Below are 13,004 nucleotides of genomic sequence, written 5' to 3'. Positions count from 1 at the left end.
CGCGAACGTCTGCCGCTTCGTGGAGCTTGGTGTGTAACTTGGATAAACCGAACAAGTTCTACAATCTTATGGATTTAATTTTGACAGGTTTCATTGTTGTATGTCAAGAACAATTTGTTTGATGCAATCCTTTGTCATCAGGGTCTTCGAGCAGAACATATTAAAAACAACTACAAAATGTACATATTTAATAATAGTTGGCATTCATAATTACAAAATAAACGATTTAAAAAAATAGTTTCAAGTGTAATGCAAGTGACAAGGACTATACCATAACATTGCAACAAATCAATAATTTAATTAAAAGGTTGATTATTGCCCATCACCATTTCAAAACGGGTTGAATGAATCATGGAATCATGAACAATATGTTAATCAATTACTTCAACACTGAACTATAATCCTTTCACAATCCCAAAATACTCTACAGGCCACCCTATTTCTCCTATCTGTCCATGTTTAGCTTTTGGAAACTTTGTCCCTGGAAGAGGGCGACCAAGACGTCCCATTTGATTGGTAATTTCCGGAGACCTATCGCCAATCCCAACCATCTGAAAGTCCATATTGACGGTCACATGTTGGTCCCTTTCTCCATTAGGTCCTTTAAGTATAGTATGACATATACCTAGAATATTTACAATTGTAATTCATGCACAATGTTATAAGTTTTGTTTGTTTGTTGGGGTTTAACGTCCGAGCAGCAATATTTCAGCTATATTCAGACAATGAACATGAAATGGATGATAAAATGAACATGAAATGAAAAAAAATAAGAATGGGTCACAAGGATAATAGGGTCGACAAATTTTGATTGCCACTGGAAAAAGGGGGATGGGTAAGGTCGGGCAATTTAGCCTCCTGTGGCGGAGCGCAAAGGTTCCTACTCCTATTGAATACCACAGCAGGGTTCTTTAACGTGCGAGGAACGTGCCTTCTTTCCCAACACGGTGCACCACTATGGTTTGCGGTCAGGTTTTCCGTATTATAGCCTGACAACCCCAGCATGTTACACGCCAGGGGTACCCCATTCCACCACCTGGGGCACACATCCCAGTTGCTCTGTGGGCAGAGCTTCTAGCCCCCGGCTAGATTTCTGAGCACTACTTAGTCGCCTTTTACGACAAGCTTAGCGCTGCTGCAGGCCTATTCTTTTAACACCCGGACCTGCACGGGGCTGTTGTAAGTTAATTAGACATACTGTGGCCAAGGGCCCACTACAGGGTTTGTAAGACTTTCATTCTAATTTTTCCTTTCTCGAATTTGCGATGCAGCACGTATTAAAATTCGAATACCGGTCTTCCTTTGACTATTCCAGGATCTCGATATGCTGCAGTGCAATGCAAAATCTTGCTTCTAATAGCACTTTTTTCATGTTAAGAAAAATATCATATTAATCGGTGTTCATATACACACGAAAGGTTTACTTTTAAAGCTTAACATAACACTGTAAATGGAAAAAAATGAAATACATTTGATTGGTAGAATAAGATCAATACTCGTGAAAATACCATATGTTAAACATTCATACACTACAGACATGACTTCGATAGGAGTAGGAACCTTTGCGCTCCGCCACAGGAGGCTAAATTACCCGACCTTACCCATCCCCCTTTTTCCATTGGCAATCAAAATTTGTCGACCCTCTTATCCTTGTGTCCCATACTTTTTTTATTTCATGTTCATCGTCTGAATATAGCTGAAATATTGCTGCTCGGACGTTAAATCCCAACAAACAAACAAACAAACAAGCAGACATGACTTGGGTGTTTAACCAAGCAGAAAATCTCAGGATAACTCATCTTGATGAAATTGTAGATTTGAAGATTAATATTCCATCCATACATCTCAGTTGCTCTGTGGGCAAAGCGCCTAGCCCCCGTCTTGATTTCTGAGCACTATTAAGTCGCCTTATACGACAAGCTTAGCGCTGCTGCAGGCCTATTCTTTTAACACCCGGACCTGCACGGTGTTGTGTGTATGGGAGCCTCTTGTTTTATATTGAACATGACAAATATGTATTAATTGTATTTATTTTTCAGACTGTAAGGAAATGGGGTTACTGTACATAATTTACATTGTTTGTTTGTTGGGGTTTAATGTCCGAGCAGCAATATTTCAGCTATATTCAGACGATGAACATGTTTGTTTGTTGTTTGTTTGTTGGGGTTTAACGTCCGAGTAGCAATATTTCAGCTATATTCAGACGATGAACATGTTTGTTTGTTGTTTGTTGGGGTTTAACGTCCGAGCAGCAATATTTCAGCTATATTCAGACGATGAACATGTTTGTTTGTTGTTTGTTTGATGGGGTTTAACGTCAGGGCAGCAATATTTCAGCTATGTTCAGACGATGAACATGAAATTGATGATAGAATGAACATAAAATGAAAAAGGGATGGGACACAAGGACAATGGGGTCGACAAATTTTGATTGCCACTGGAAATAGGGAGAGGTGGGTAGGGTCGGGCAATTTAGCCTCCTGTGGCGGAGCCCTATGGTTCCTACTCCGGGAAAATTCCACAGTAGGGTTCCTTAACGTGCGAGGAACGTGGCATCTTCACCAACACGATGCACCACTATTGTTTGCGGTCAGGTTTTTCGTATTATAGCCTGGCAACCACAGCTTGTAACACGCCAGGGGTACCCCAAATCACCACATGAGGCACACAACCCAGTTGCTCTGTAAGCAGAGCTCCCGGCTAGGTTCCAGAGCACTAATTAGTCGCCTTTTTCGACTGCTTGTAGCTAGAAAAATTGTTACAAATATTGTAAGTAGAAATATTGTTCACCCCTTAAGTAAAACAACACTGCGTATATTGCTTGTGTGTCCCCGTGCAGGTCCGGGTGTCGAAAGAATTGGCCTGTTCGGGGGCTAGACAGCTCTGCCCACAGATCAACTGGGTTGTGTGCCCCAGGCGGTGGATGGGGGTAACCCTGGCATGTCACATGATGGTGTCGTTAGGCCAACCTAACCGCAAACCATAGTGCACCGTGTTGGGAAAGATGCCTCGTTCCTCGCACGTTAAAGAACCCTTCTGTGGTATGGCTCCGCCACAAGTGGCTAAATTGCCCGACCCTCCATAAAAATGTACCTCTCCCTATTTCCAATGACAATCAAAATTTTCGCCCATTATCCTTATGTCTCATCCCTTTTTCATGTCATCATTTCATGTTCATTTTATCACCCATATCATAAAGTGAATGGTTTTACGCTACGTTATCCGATTGTCAAACGACGTATAATTTGAATAACGCCCGAGAATTTCGAAAGGCTTTTCTGCTGCAGTTATTAAGAGAGGAAGCGAACGTCTGCCGCTGCGTGGAGCTTGGTGTGTAACTGGAATAAACCGAATAAGTTCTACAATCTTATGGCTTTAATTTTGACAGGTTTCATTGTTGTATGTCAAGAACAATTTGTTTGATGCAATCCTTTGTCATCAGGGTCTTCGAGCAGAACATATTAAAAACAACTACAAAATGTACATATTTAATAATAGTTGGCATTCATAATTACAAAATAAACGATTTAAAAAAATAGTTTCAAATGATGCCATTGACAAGTACTATACCATAACATTGCAACAAATCAATAATTCAATTCAAAGGTTGATTATTTCCCATCACCATTTCAAAACGGGTTTAATGAATCATGGAATCATGAACAATATGTTTATCAATTACTTCAACACTGAACTATAATCCTTTCACAATCCCAAAATACTCTACAGGCCACCCTATTTCTCCTATCTGTCCATGTTTAGCTTTTGGAAACTTTGTCCCTGGAGGAGGGCGACTAAGATATCCCATTTGACTGGTAATTTCCGGAGACCTATCGCCAATCCCAACCATCTGAAAGTCCATATTGACGGTCACATGTTGGTCCCTTTCTCCATTAGGTCCTATAAATATAGTATGACATATACCTAGAATATTTACAATTGTAATTCATGCACAATGTTGTAAGTTAATTAGACATACTGTGGCCAAGGGCCCACTACAGGGTTTGTAAGACTTTCATTCTAATTTTTCTTTACTCGAATTTGCGATGCAGCACGTATTAAAATTCGAATACCGGTCTTCCTTTGACTAATTCCAGGATCTCGATATGCTGCAGTGCAATGCAAAATCTTGCTTCTAATAGCACTTTTGTCATGTTAAGAAAAATATATTTTAATCGGTGTTCATATACACACGAAAGGTTTACTTTTAAAAACTTTTGATTGGTAGAATAAGATCAATTCTCGTGAAAATACCATATGTTAAACATTCATACACTGCAGACATGACTTCGATAGGAGTAGGAACCTTTGCGCTCCGCCACAGGATGCTAAATTGCCCGACCTTACCCATCCCCCCTTCGCAATCCATTGGCAATCAAAATTTGTCGACCCTCTTATCCTTGTGTCCCATCCCTTTTTTTTTTTAGTTTTAATGTTCATCGTCTGAATATAGCTGAAATATTGCTGCTCGGACGTTAAATCCCAACAAACAAACAAGCAGACATGACTTGGGTGTTTAACCAAGCAGAAAGTCTCAGGATAACTCATCTTGATGAAATTGTAGATTTGAAGATTAATATTCCATTCATGGGTGTTGGGGGAGTTATTGAGTTCATAAATGATGAAGTCCATGTTTTGCTATGTGCAACTCTCAAATTGATTTGAATCGAAATTTTAAAAAAGGGCGCACAATGGAAATATGTAATAAAGATTCTGATTGATTGATTGTTGGGAACCCCGTGCAGGTCCGGGTGTTAAAAGAATAGGCCTGCAGAAGCGCTAAGCTTGTCGTAAAAGGCGACTAAATAGTGCTCAGAACCCTAGCTGGGGCCTAGGGCGTTCTGCCCACAGAGCAACTGGGATGTGTGCCCCAGGTGGTTGAATGGGGTACCCCTGGTGTGTTACATGCTGGGGTTGTCAGGCTATAATACGGAAAACCATAGTGGTGCAACGTGTTGGGAAAGATGCCACGTTCCTCGCACGTTATAGAACCCTACTGTGGTATTCGATAGGAGTAGGAACCTTTGCGCTCCCCCACAGGAGGCTAAATTGCCCGACCTTACCCATCCCGCTTTTTCCAGAGGGAATCAAAATTTGTCGACCCTATTATCCTTGTGACCCATCCTCTTTTTTTCATTTCATGTTCATTTTATCATCCATTTCATGTTCATTGTCTGAATATAGCTGAAATATTGCTGCTCGGACGTTAAACCCCAACAAACAAACAAACAAACAAACAAACGGAAAACCTGACCGCAAACCATAGTGGTGCACCGTGTTGGGAAAGATGCCACGTTCCTCGCACGTTAAAGAACCCTACTGGGGTATTCTCCCGGAATAAGAACCATCCCTTTTCGTATCATCGTCATTTCATGTTTATCGTCTGAATATAGCTGAAATATTGCTGCTTGGACGTTAAACCCAAACAAACTTAATTGACCCTGGATTCTATAATCAGCATTACCTGTATAGACAACTGGTCCTACATAAGCCGTCCATTCCTTGTGAATAGGAACGTTAGAACCGGTAGAAGCTGAAGATTCGGTTTTCTCTGTGAAGTGGCTAGCTGTAGTCTGGGGTCGTTCTTCCATGTTGAATATTACCTAGGGAGATAGCAAAGGAACGATGGTTGAAAAAATATAAAAACATGTCTGTTCATAAATCGTTTACAGTAACAGTAATTTGGATTGATTAATTGTTGGGGTTTAACGCCCGAGCAGCAGTATATCAGCTATATACAGGCGATGAACATGAAATGGATAACATGAACATGAATTGATGAGGATGAAATGAAAATTGGGATGGGACACACGGATAATAGGATCGAGAAATTTTGATTGCCACAAGAGAAAAGAGAGTGATGGGTAAGGTCGGGCAATTTAGGCTCCTGTGGCGGAGGCTAAATGTTGCTACTCTTATCGAATACCACAGCAGGGTTCTTTAGCGTGCGAGGAACGTAGCATCTTTCCCAACACGGTGCATCACTATGGTTTGCAGTCAGGTTTTCTGTATTATAGCCTGACAACCCCAACATGTGACACGCCAAGGATACCTCATTCAAACACCTGGGGCACACATCCCAGTTGCTCTGTGGGCAGTTTGTTTGTTTGCTTATTCCGGGAGAATACCACAGTAGGGTTTAACGTCCGAGCAGCAATATTTCAGCTATATTCAGACGATGAACATGAAATGAAAAAAAAAGGATGGGTCACAAGGATATTAGGGTCGACAAATTTTGATTGCCACTGGAAAAAGGGGGAATGGGTAAGGTCGGGCAATTTAGCCTCCTGTGGCGGAGCGCAAAGGTTCCTACTCCTATCGAATACCACAGTAGGGTTCTTTAACGTGCCAGGAACGTGGCATCTTTCCCAACACGGTGCACCACTATGGTTTGCGGTCAGGTTTTCCGTATTATAGCCTGACAACCCAGCATGTAACACGCCAGGGGTACCTCATTCCACCACCTGGGGCACACATACCAGTTGCTCTGTAGCCCCCGGCTAGGTTTCTGAGCACTATTTAGTCGCCTTATACGACAAACTTGGCACTGCTGCAGGCCTATTCTTTTAACACCCGGACCTGCACGGGGCGCTCTGTGGGCAGAGCGCCTAGCCCCGGCTAGGTTTCTGAGCATTATTTAGCCGCCTTTTACGACAAGCTTAGCGCTGCTGCAGTTCTATTCTTTTGACACCCGGACCTGCACGGTGCCAGTAATTGGGAAAGACTGCAGCCATAGGTCCTTTAAAAAGTTACAGAACTTCTTTTAAAATGGTCCCGTGCAGGACTCGGGTGTCTGCAAGAAAGTTAGACCCGAAGTATAACTCAGCCTGACGACTAAGAGTACTTAGAAATTCGGCCTGGGATCCGATACTTGGCCCATAGGGGATGTCAATCCTTAGTGGCTGAATCGATAGCCCTTGCCTCGGGGATCTTCAGGCTATAAAAGGAAAACCTGACTGCGGACCACAGTTGGCCAAAGTGTGTGAAAAGCGTCACACGCAATGTTCTTTCAGAGTAGGCGCCTTGGAAAATATGTGACGCCCCTACATATTGCACGTACTGTTCCGGTGGCAGTCAAAAATGTTGCTTCTTTGATACTTCCCATTCTTCTTTTTTGTTTGACTTGTTTTCGTCCCGACCATACATTGATAGCAATTATGTACCCCATGGAAAGTTAGTTATTTTTTAATGAATACAATGAAGATTTATATAAATTAATAGCAGAAAGTATCAGATTTGTGTTCTGTTACGTAAATTTGGCTCAAATCTGATATACTTTCTGTTTGTATTTAAACAAACCTAATTTGTGTTGATTTTAAATAACATTTTGAAGTGGCCCTTAATTGTTTTTGTTAAGATTTATATAAATTAATAGCAGAAAGTATCAGATTCGTGTTCTGTTACGTAAATTTGGCTCAAATCTGATATACTTTCTGTTTGTATTTAAACAAACCTAATTTGTGTTGATTTTAAATAACATTTTGGAGTGGCCCTTAATTGTTTTTGTGGAGTTTATGTTACACACACGTGATATCTGAAATATTAACGAATTCAGCATCAACAGTCTCGCATGTATAAAATTTCAAAAATTTTCATTTTCGACCAATCTCTACAGACTGTAATTACATGCTAATTTAATTTGAACATAACACAATTTCTATCATCGTTATTAATTTATTAACAATTGATTGTTACGAAAATTTTCTTAACAGATTAAAAAAAACGGTCATATTTTATTTGATTTTATTACATAACAGTCAACTCGGATTAAAACAGTAAAATAACTTTAATTGTTCATGAGGCGAAGACATTAAAGCTAATTGCCTGCAAAATATAACAGTACATTGCAGTTGAAAAAGACAAAATGACACACGTCGAAGAGGCGTTATATATAACTGATATTTATAATCATGCTAATCTATATATGATCAATGTACTGTTAATATTACTTAATACACATGCCCTTATTAATTCGTTTTTTTTTAAGTTAAGCAATGAAATATGTTAAAAGGTTATTGTACAAACATGATTTACTAAGCATTACATTTTAATACAAATCGTATTTCTAGACTATGATTGATTGATTGTTGGGTTTTATCGTCCGAGCAGCAATATTTCAGCTATATTCAGAAGATGAACATGAAATGGATGATAAAATGAACATAAAATGATGAAGAAATGAAGACCAAAAAAAAAAAAGGATGGGACACAAGGATAATTGGGTCGACAAATTTTGATTGCCACCAGAAAAAAAGGAGGGATGGGTAAGGTCGGGCAATTTAGCCTCCTGTGGCGGAGAGCATAGGTTCCTACTCCTCTTGAATACCACAGCAGGGTTATTTAACGAGGGAGGAACTTGGCATCTTTCCCAACACGGTGCACCACTATAGTTTGCGGTCAGGTTTTCCGTATTATAGCCTGACAACCCCAGCATGGTACACGCCATGGGCACACATCCCAGTTGTTCTGTAGGCAGAGCGCCTAGCCCCCGAGCACTATTTAGTCGCTTTTTACGACAAATGAAGAGGTTTAATAGAGGCTGCGTTACATAAGGTGCAGAAAAAGCATCCGAACGAAAGATCCCTTTTCTTTTATCCTATGTAAAAAGTAATCAAGGGAGCAAAGATTTTAACGGAAATAAGAAAATGTAGGCCGGGGACAAAGACCAGACATAGAACACAGACAAACACTACTAATAACATAATAATCGAATTAATACACACAAAGTAACCAAAGCAAATTAGTAACTTGGAGTCCACTAAAAACTGGGAGCATGGACCATGTGCACCGATAGGGTAATTGTCCTCTGCTTTTTTCAAAAATAAAGTTGTACATAATTATGGTCCTTTCCGTATTTGAGTAAACCGTATATTCACATCCGTGTTAAAAAACTCTAAAAGTGCCAGTTTTATATGAGATCGACACGATTTTTATTTCAAAGTGCAACTACCAATGACACAGTGTGATTTGTTATGTAGTCAGTAACTGTTTCTAACTAAATTAAGAATTAAAAGAAAATTGTATAGGTTTTTTTTGACATGCATGTAACTGGCTAGGGGTACTTGTAATGAGCTGTTATAACATTCTTTGTAGTCGTATGTTATCCGGCCCCGAGCAGGTCCGGGTGTTAAAAGAATAGGCCTGCAGCAGCGCTAAGCTTGTCGTAAAAGGCGACTAAATAGTGCTCAGAAACCTAGCCGGGGGCTAGATGTTTGTTTGTTGGGGTTTAACGTCCGAGCAGCAATTTTTCAGCTATATTCAGACAATGAACATGAAATGGATGATAAAATGAATATGAAATGATAAAAAAAAGGATGGGTTACAAGGATAATAGGGTCGACAAATTTTGATTGCCACTGGAAAAAAGGGGGATGGGTAAGGTCGGGCAATTTAGCCTCCTGTGGCGGATCGCAAAGGTTCCTACTCCTATCGAATACCACAGTAGGGTTCTTTAACGTGCGAGGAACGTGGCATCTTTCCCAACACGGTGCACGACTATGGTGTGCGGTCAGGTTTTCCGTATTATAGCCTGACAACCCCAGCATGTAACATGCCAGGGGTACCCCATTCCACCACCTGGGGCACACATCCCAGTTGCTCTGTGGGCCGGGGGCTAGACGCTCTGCTCACAGAGCAACTGGGATGTAATCCGTTGTCATTCTTCTTTTTACAACATAGTAGATACAAGTAGTTAGAACAGTTGTTTTCGTTAAGTGTCAGTCTTTATAAGAATCAATCAATGGGTTAAATATGGTATGGAAAATCACACCATTTAGAAAGTTGTTATTTGACTATTTACTTCAGAATCAACTTAAAATTTTATTTTTTTTTACATTCTGTTGAAAAATTTCTTAACAAATCAAAAAGTGGCGTATTCAAATAAAGAAATCATCCTCGAGTAAAAGTATATTTTCAGATTAATGCGTTTTTGACATATATATTTCTTATAAAGATTAATACTTAATAATGATATTAAGTCCGAATTAACCTTTATTAAACCAAAGGGAATCAGAAAAAAAAACAACACAATTATAAACAATCGTGACAAAACTTAACACGAACATATGGAGACCCACTGACAGGACAATAATGATATATTTTATGCTAGTTTTGCATATTTATCAAAAGCATATCAGAACATGTACGGTAATACATGAAACTTACTAAATATGTATAGTTTGTAATAGTGTAATAAATTGTACATACACTGTGAGAACATGAAAAAAGCCAGTTTTAAATATATTTCGTATTGTTATCTAGACACAGATCAGATCGTCCAAATTGAATATCTCACTAAACTTCAGAACTTATTCCCATAGCCTTCTGACCTCACAGACAAAGATGATGTTTAAACAAGATCTTAAAAGTAGATTGTCTCGACCATTGTTGGCATTTAAAACAACATCATTAAAGTTTGAATCGTTATAAAATTATTTCTGTGATTGATGAACAAACTGGAAAGCGATTTCTAGAGAAACATGTATCAAAAAATAAAACAAATTGTACAATACTTAATAATTGAATTTTTTTTTATGTTTCCCGTTTCATCGACGTGAATAATCGTTCACCGTAGAATATTTGAGCAAATTTCATACCCCAGAGAAACAAAATCCATTGATTTAACACTCGGAAGTATTATTCATCCAAATTCAACTATTAGTTCACATTTTAATTTAGCTAATTTTATATCGTAAATTGACAATGAAGGAAGCGGAGAGAAAAACGAATTATAAGTTCATCGTTATATAATACAAACCTTTCCGACAGGTTGTGCCTCTGTTTCTACAAAAAGAAATTAAAAAAAAAAAAGCAAAAAGTCTAAAACAATATATACGTGAAGTTTCACGCGTTGCATGCTTGGCATACTCCTAATTTTCTTTATCATTCTATATAGAATAAAGTCCTTCGAAAACCGGAAGTATATTTCAAACAGCAACCAAATTCGTTTGGATGAAAATAATTCAGGAATATTTTCAAACAATATCGCTTATGAAAATGATCGGTCAGCCATTCTTTCTGAAATACAAATTTTACATACATCTAATCAATGTGAATATGGAGATGTGGGCATGAGACCTTTAATTGACATACGTTCACAAATCAGCGATAACTCGTTTAGAAAATGTCCGAATTATTGGGCCCCGTGCAGGTCCGGGTGTTAAAAGAATAGGCCTGCAGCAGCGCTCAGAACCCTAGCCGGGGGCTAGGGCGCTCTGCCCACAGAACAACTGGGATGTGTGCCCCAGGTGGTGAAATGGGGTACCCCTGGCGTGTTACATGCTGGGGTTGTCAGGCTATAATACGGAAAACCTGACCGCAAACCATAGTGGTGCACCGTGTTGGGAAAGATGCCACGTTCCTCGGAGGCTAAATTGCCCGACCCTACCCACCTCTACCTATTTCCAGTGGCAATCAAAATTTGTCGACCCTATTGTCCTTGTGTCCCATCCCTTTTTCATTTCATGTTCATCGTCTGAATATAGCTGAAATATTGCTGCTCGGACGTTAGACCACAACAAACAAACAAACAAAGCTTAATGTGGTTGGGGTTTAACGTCAGAGCAGCAATATTTCAACTACATGTATATCCAGGCGATGAACTTGAAATGAAAAATGGGATAGGGCAAAAGGACAATAGCGTCGACGGGTTTCCATTGCGACTGGAAAAAAGGAGGGGTCGGGCAATTTAGCCTCGTGTGTAGCAGCGCAAAGGTTCCTATTCCGATAGAATACCCCAGCAGGGTTGTTAAACGGACAAGGAACGGGGCATCTTTCATAACTCGTTGCATCACTATAATTTGCGGTCATGTTTTCCGTATTATAGTGTGACAACTCCAGAATGTAGCATGCCAAGGGTAACCCATTCCAACATCTAGGACACACAACCAAGTTGCTCTGTGGGAAGAGCGTTCTTGCATCCGGCCAGGGTTCTGAGTATTATTTAGCAGCCTTTTATGACTACCTTAGCACTGTTGCAGGCCTATTCTTTTGGCACCCGGAAACGCACGGGGCAGATTTCCGTTCAAAAGTTCAAATGGTCAACATTTTGTTTCCATTGGGTCCGAGCTATTAGAAGTGGGTACTTCTTGTATAAATCTTTGAATTTCGAAAAGAAACGGAGAAGTGTAAACGTCTTAAATGTTTTGGCGAACGCATGGTATTTCTCTGAACATGTTTTGCGTTGCGGCAGAAAAAGAGGATGTGACTAACATCTCTCCTGAAACTACTTCAATGTTCAATGCATAAATCAATCACGAAATGAACTATGAAGAATGGTGTTATTAAATGTCATTACATGCCCAGTCCACTGCATTTGCTATGTTTGATACTTCAAATTATAATAATGTTCATTAGATTCCGATTGTTTGAGAATTGGGATAAATAACATACCTTACTATCAATGAAACGAAACTCTTTCCTTACCAAAACAATTTTGTAAATATCAATTGAACATTTTGGCACCATACACTACGTCTGTTGACCCTTATATGTTTTGGGTAGGCTCCAATACGATAGTGACAATATCCTGCAGTTCTCTGTTGGAAGTCTTGTTAAAAACCAAATAGTGATATTATTCATATCAGGCTTCTTTAGAAATTGTTGAAAAGATTATGTTATATAACTGACGGGCGTCTTACATATGGAATAGTTACAATTTAAAGTAGACAGATCCATTGATTTGTATTGATCACCGTTTAAATACTGACAATGGACATTTATTTTTATGTTTAGCGTGACGGTGAAGCCATTAATTAATTTCTTTCATAAATCATAACTGTGACTTTTAAATACATTTAAATTTTAACTGGTTCTTAACTACCTGATAATTACAAAGCATTAAATATGAAGCGAATAAATCTATAGCAAGTTTTATCTTAAACATTCGTGAGATTTACACGAATTAACTAATAACCTTTATTAAGTTTCAATTATATGATAATTTAAGGCAATTGCCTTTTTTTCAAAATAGCTTAATTTTTCCAAGTCTTTGGAAAATTCCATAT

The 13,004-nt window shown here is 39.1% G+C and overlaps 1 protein-coding gene across 4 annotated transcripts; it reads right to left on the bottom strand.

Moving 5' to 3' along the window:
- Positions 1-253: 253 nt before the first annotated feature.
- On the bottom strand, positions 254-12,649 carry LOC148610418 (uncharacterized). 4 transcript variants are annotated; one of them, XM_088543117.1, is made up of 4 exons: positions 12,424-12,549; positions 10,757-10,782; positions 5,465-5,603; positions 3,477-3,900 (listed from the first exon to the last, which is right to left on the bottom strand). In XM_088543117.1, the coding sequence occupies exons 3-4, from the start codon at positions 5,589-5,591 to the stop codon at positions 3,695-3,697; spliced, it is 333 nt and encodes a 110-aa protein (XP_088399243.1). In that variant the 5' UTR covers positions 5,592-5,603; positions 10,757-10,782; positions 12,424-12,549; the 3' UTR covers positions 3,477-3,694. The 4 variants fall into 4 exon arrangements, with proteins under 4 accessions (XP_088399240.1, XP_088399243.1, XP_088399242.1 ...); XM_088543116.1 differs by having other exon boundaries at positions 12,391-12,540; XM_088543114.1 differs by lacking the exons at positions 3,477-3,900; positions 10,757-10,782 and adding an exon at positions 254-601 and having other exon boundaries at positions 12,391-12,649.
- Between the last annotated feature and the right edge of the window lie 355 nt (positions 12,650-13,004).

This window comes from Perna viridis, chromosome 8 (genome assembly GCF_037379345.1).
Source record: "Perna viridis isolate PV_CMFRI_1.1 ecotype Kerala chromosome 8, ASM3737934v1, whole genome shotgun sequence".
Classification (NCBI taxonomy): domain Eukaryota; kingdom Metazoa; phylum Mollusca; class Bivalvia; order Mytilida; family Mytilidae; genus Perna; species Perna viridis.
Note: the sequence above shows the minus strand (reverse complement) of the source record. Positions and strands in the feature narration are given on the sequence as shown.

Bases quoted from the DNA above. Each gene is read 5' to 3' on its own strand.
- LOC148610418 (XM_088543114.1), bottom strand. From the start codon at position 12,465: ATGGTGCCAAAATGTTCAATTGATATTTACAAAATTGTTTTGGTAAGG. The intron at 5,604-12,390 runs GTATGTTATTTA...CTATCTCCCTAG, and splicing joins TTCGTTTCATTGATAGTAAG to GTAATATTCAACATGGAAGA. The intron at 602-5,464 runs GTAATGCTGATT...CTATACTTAAAG, and splicing joins AGGACCAGTTGTCTATACAG to GACCTAATGGAGAAAGGGAC.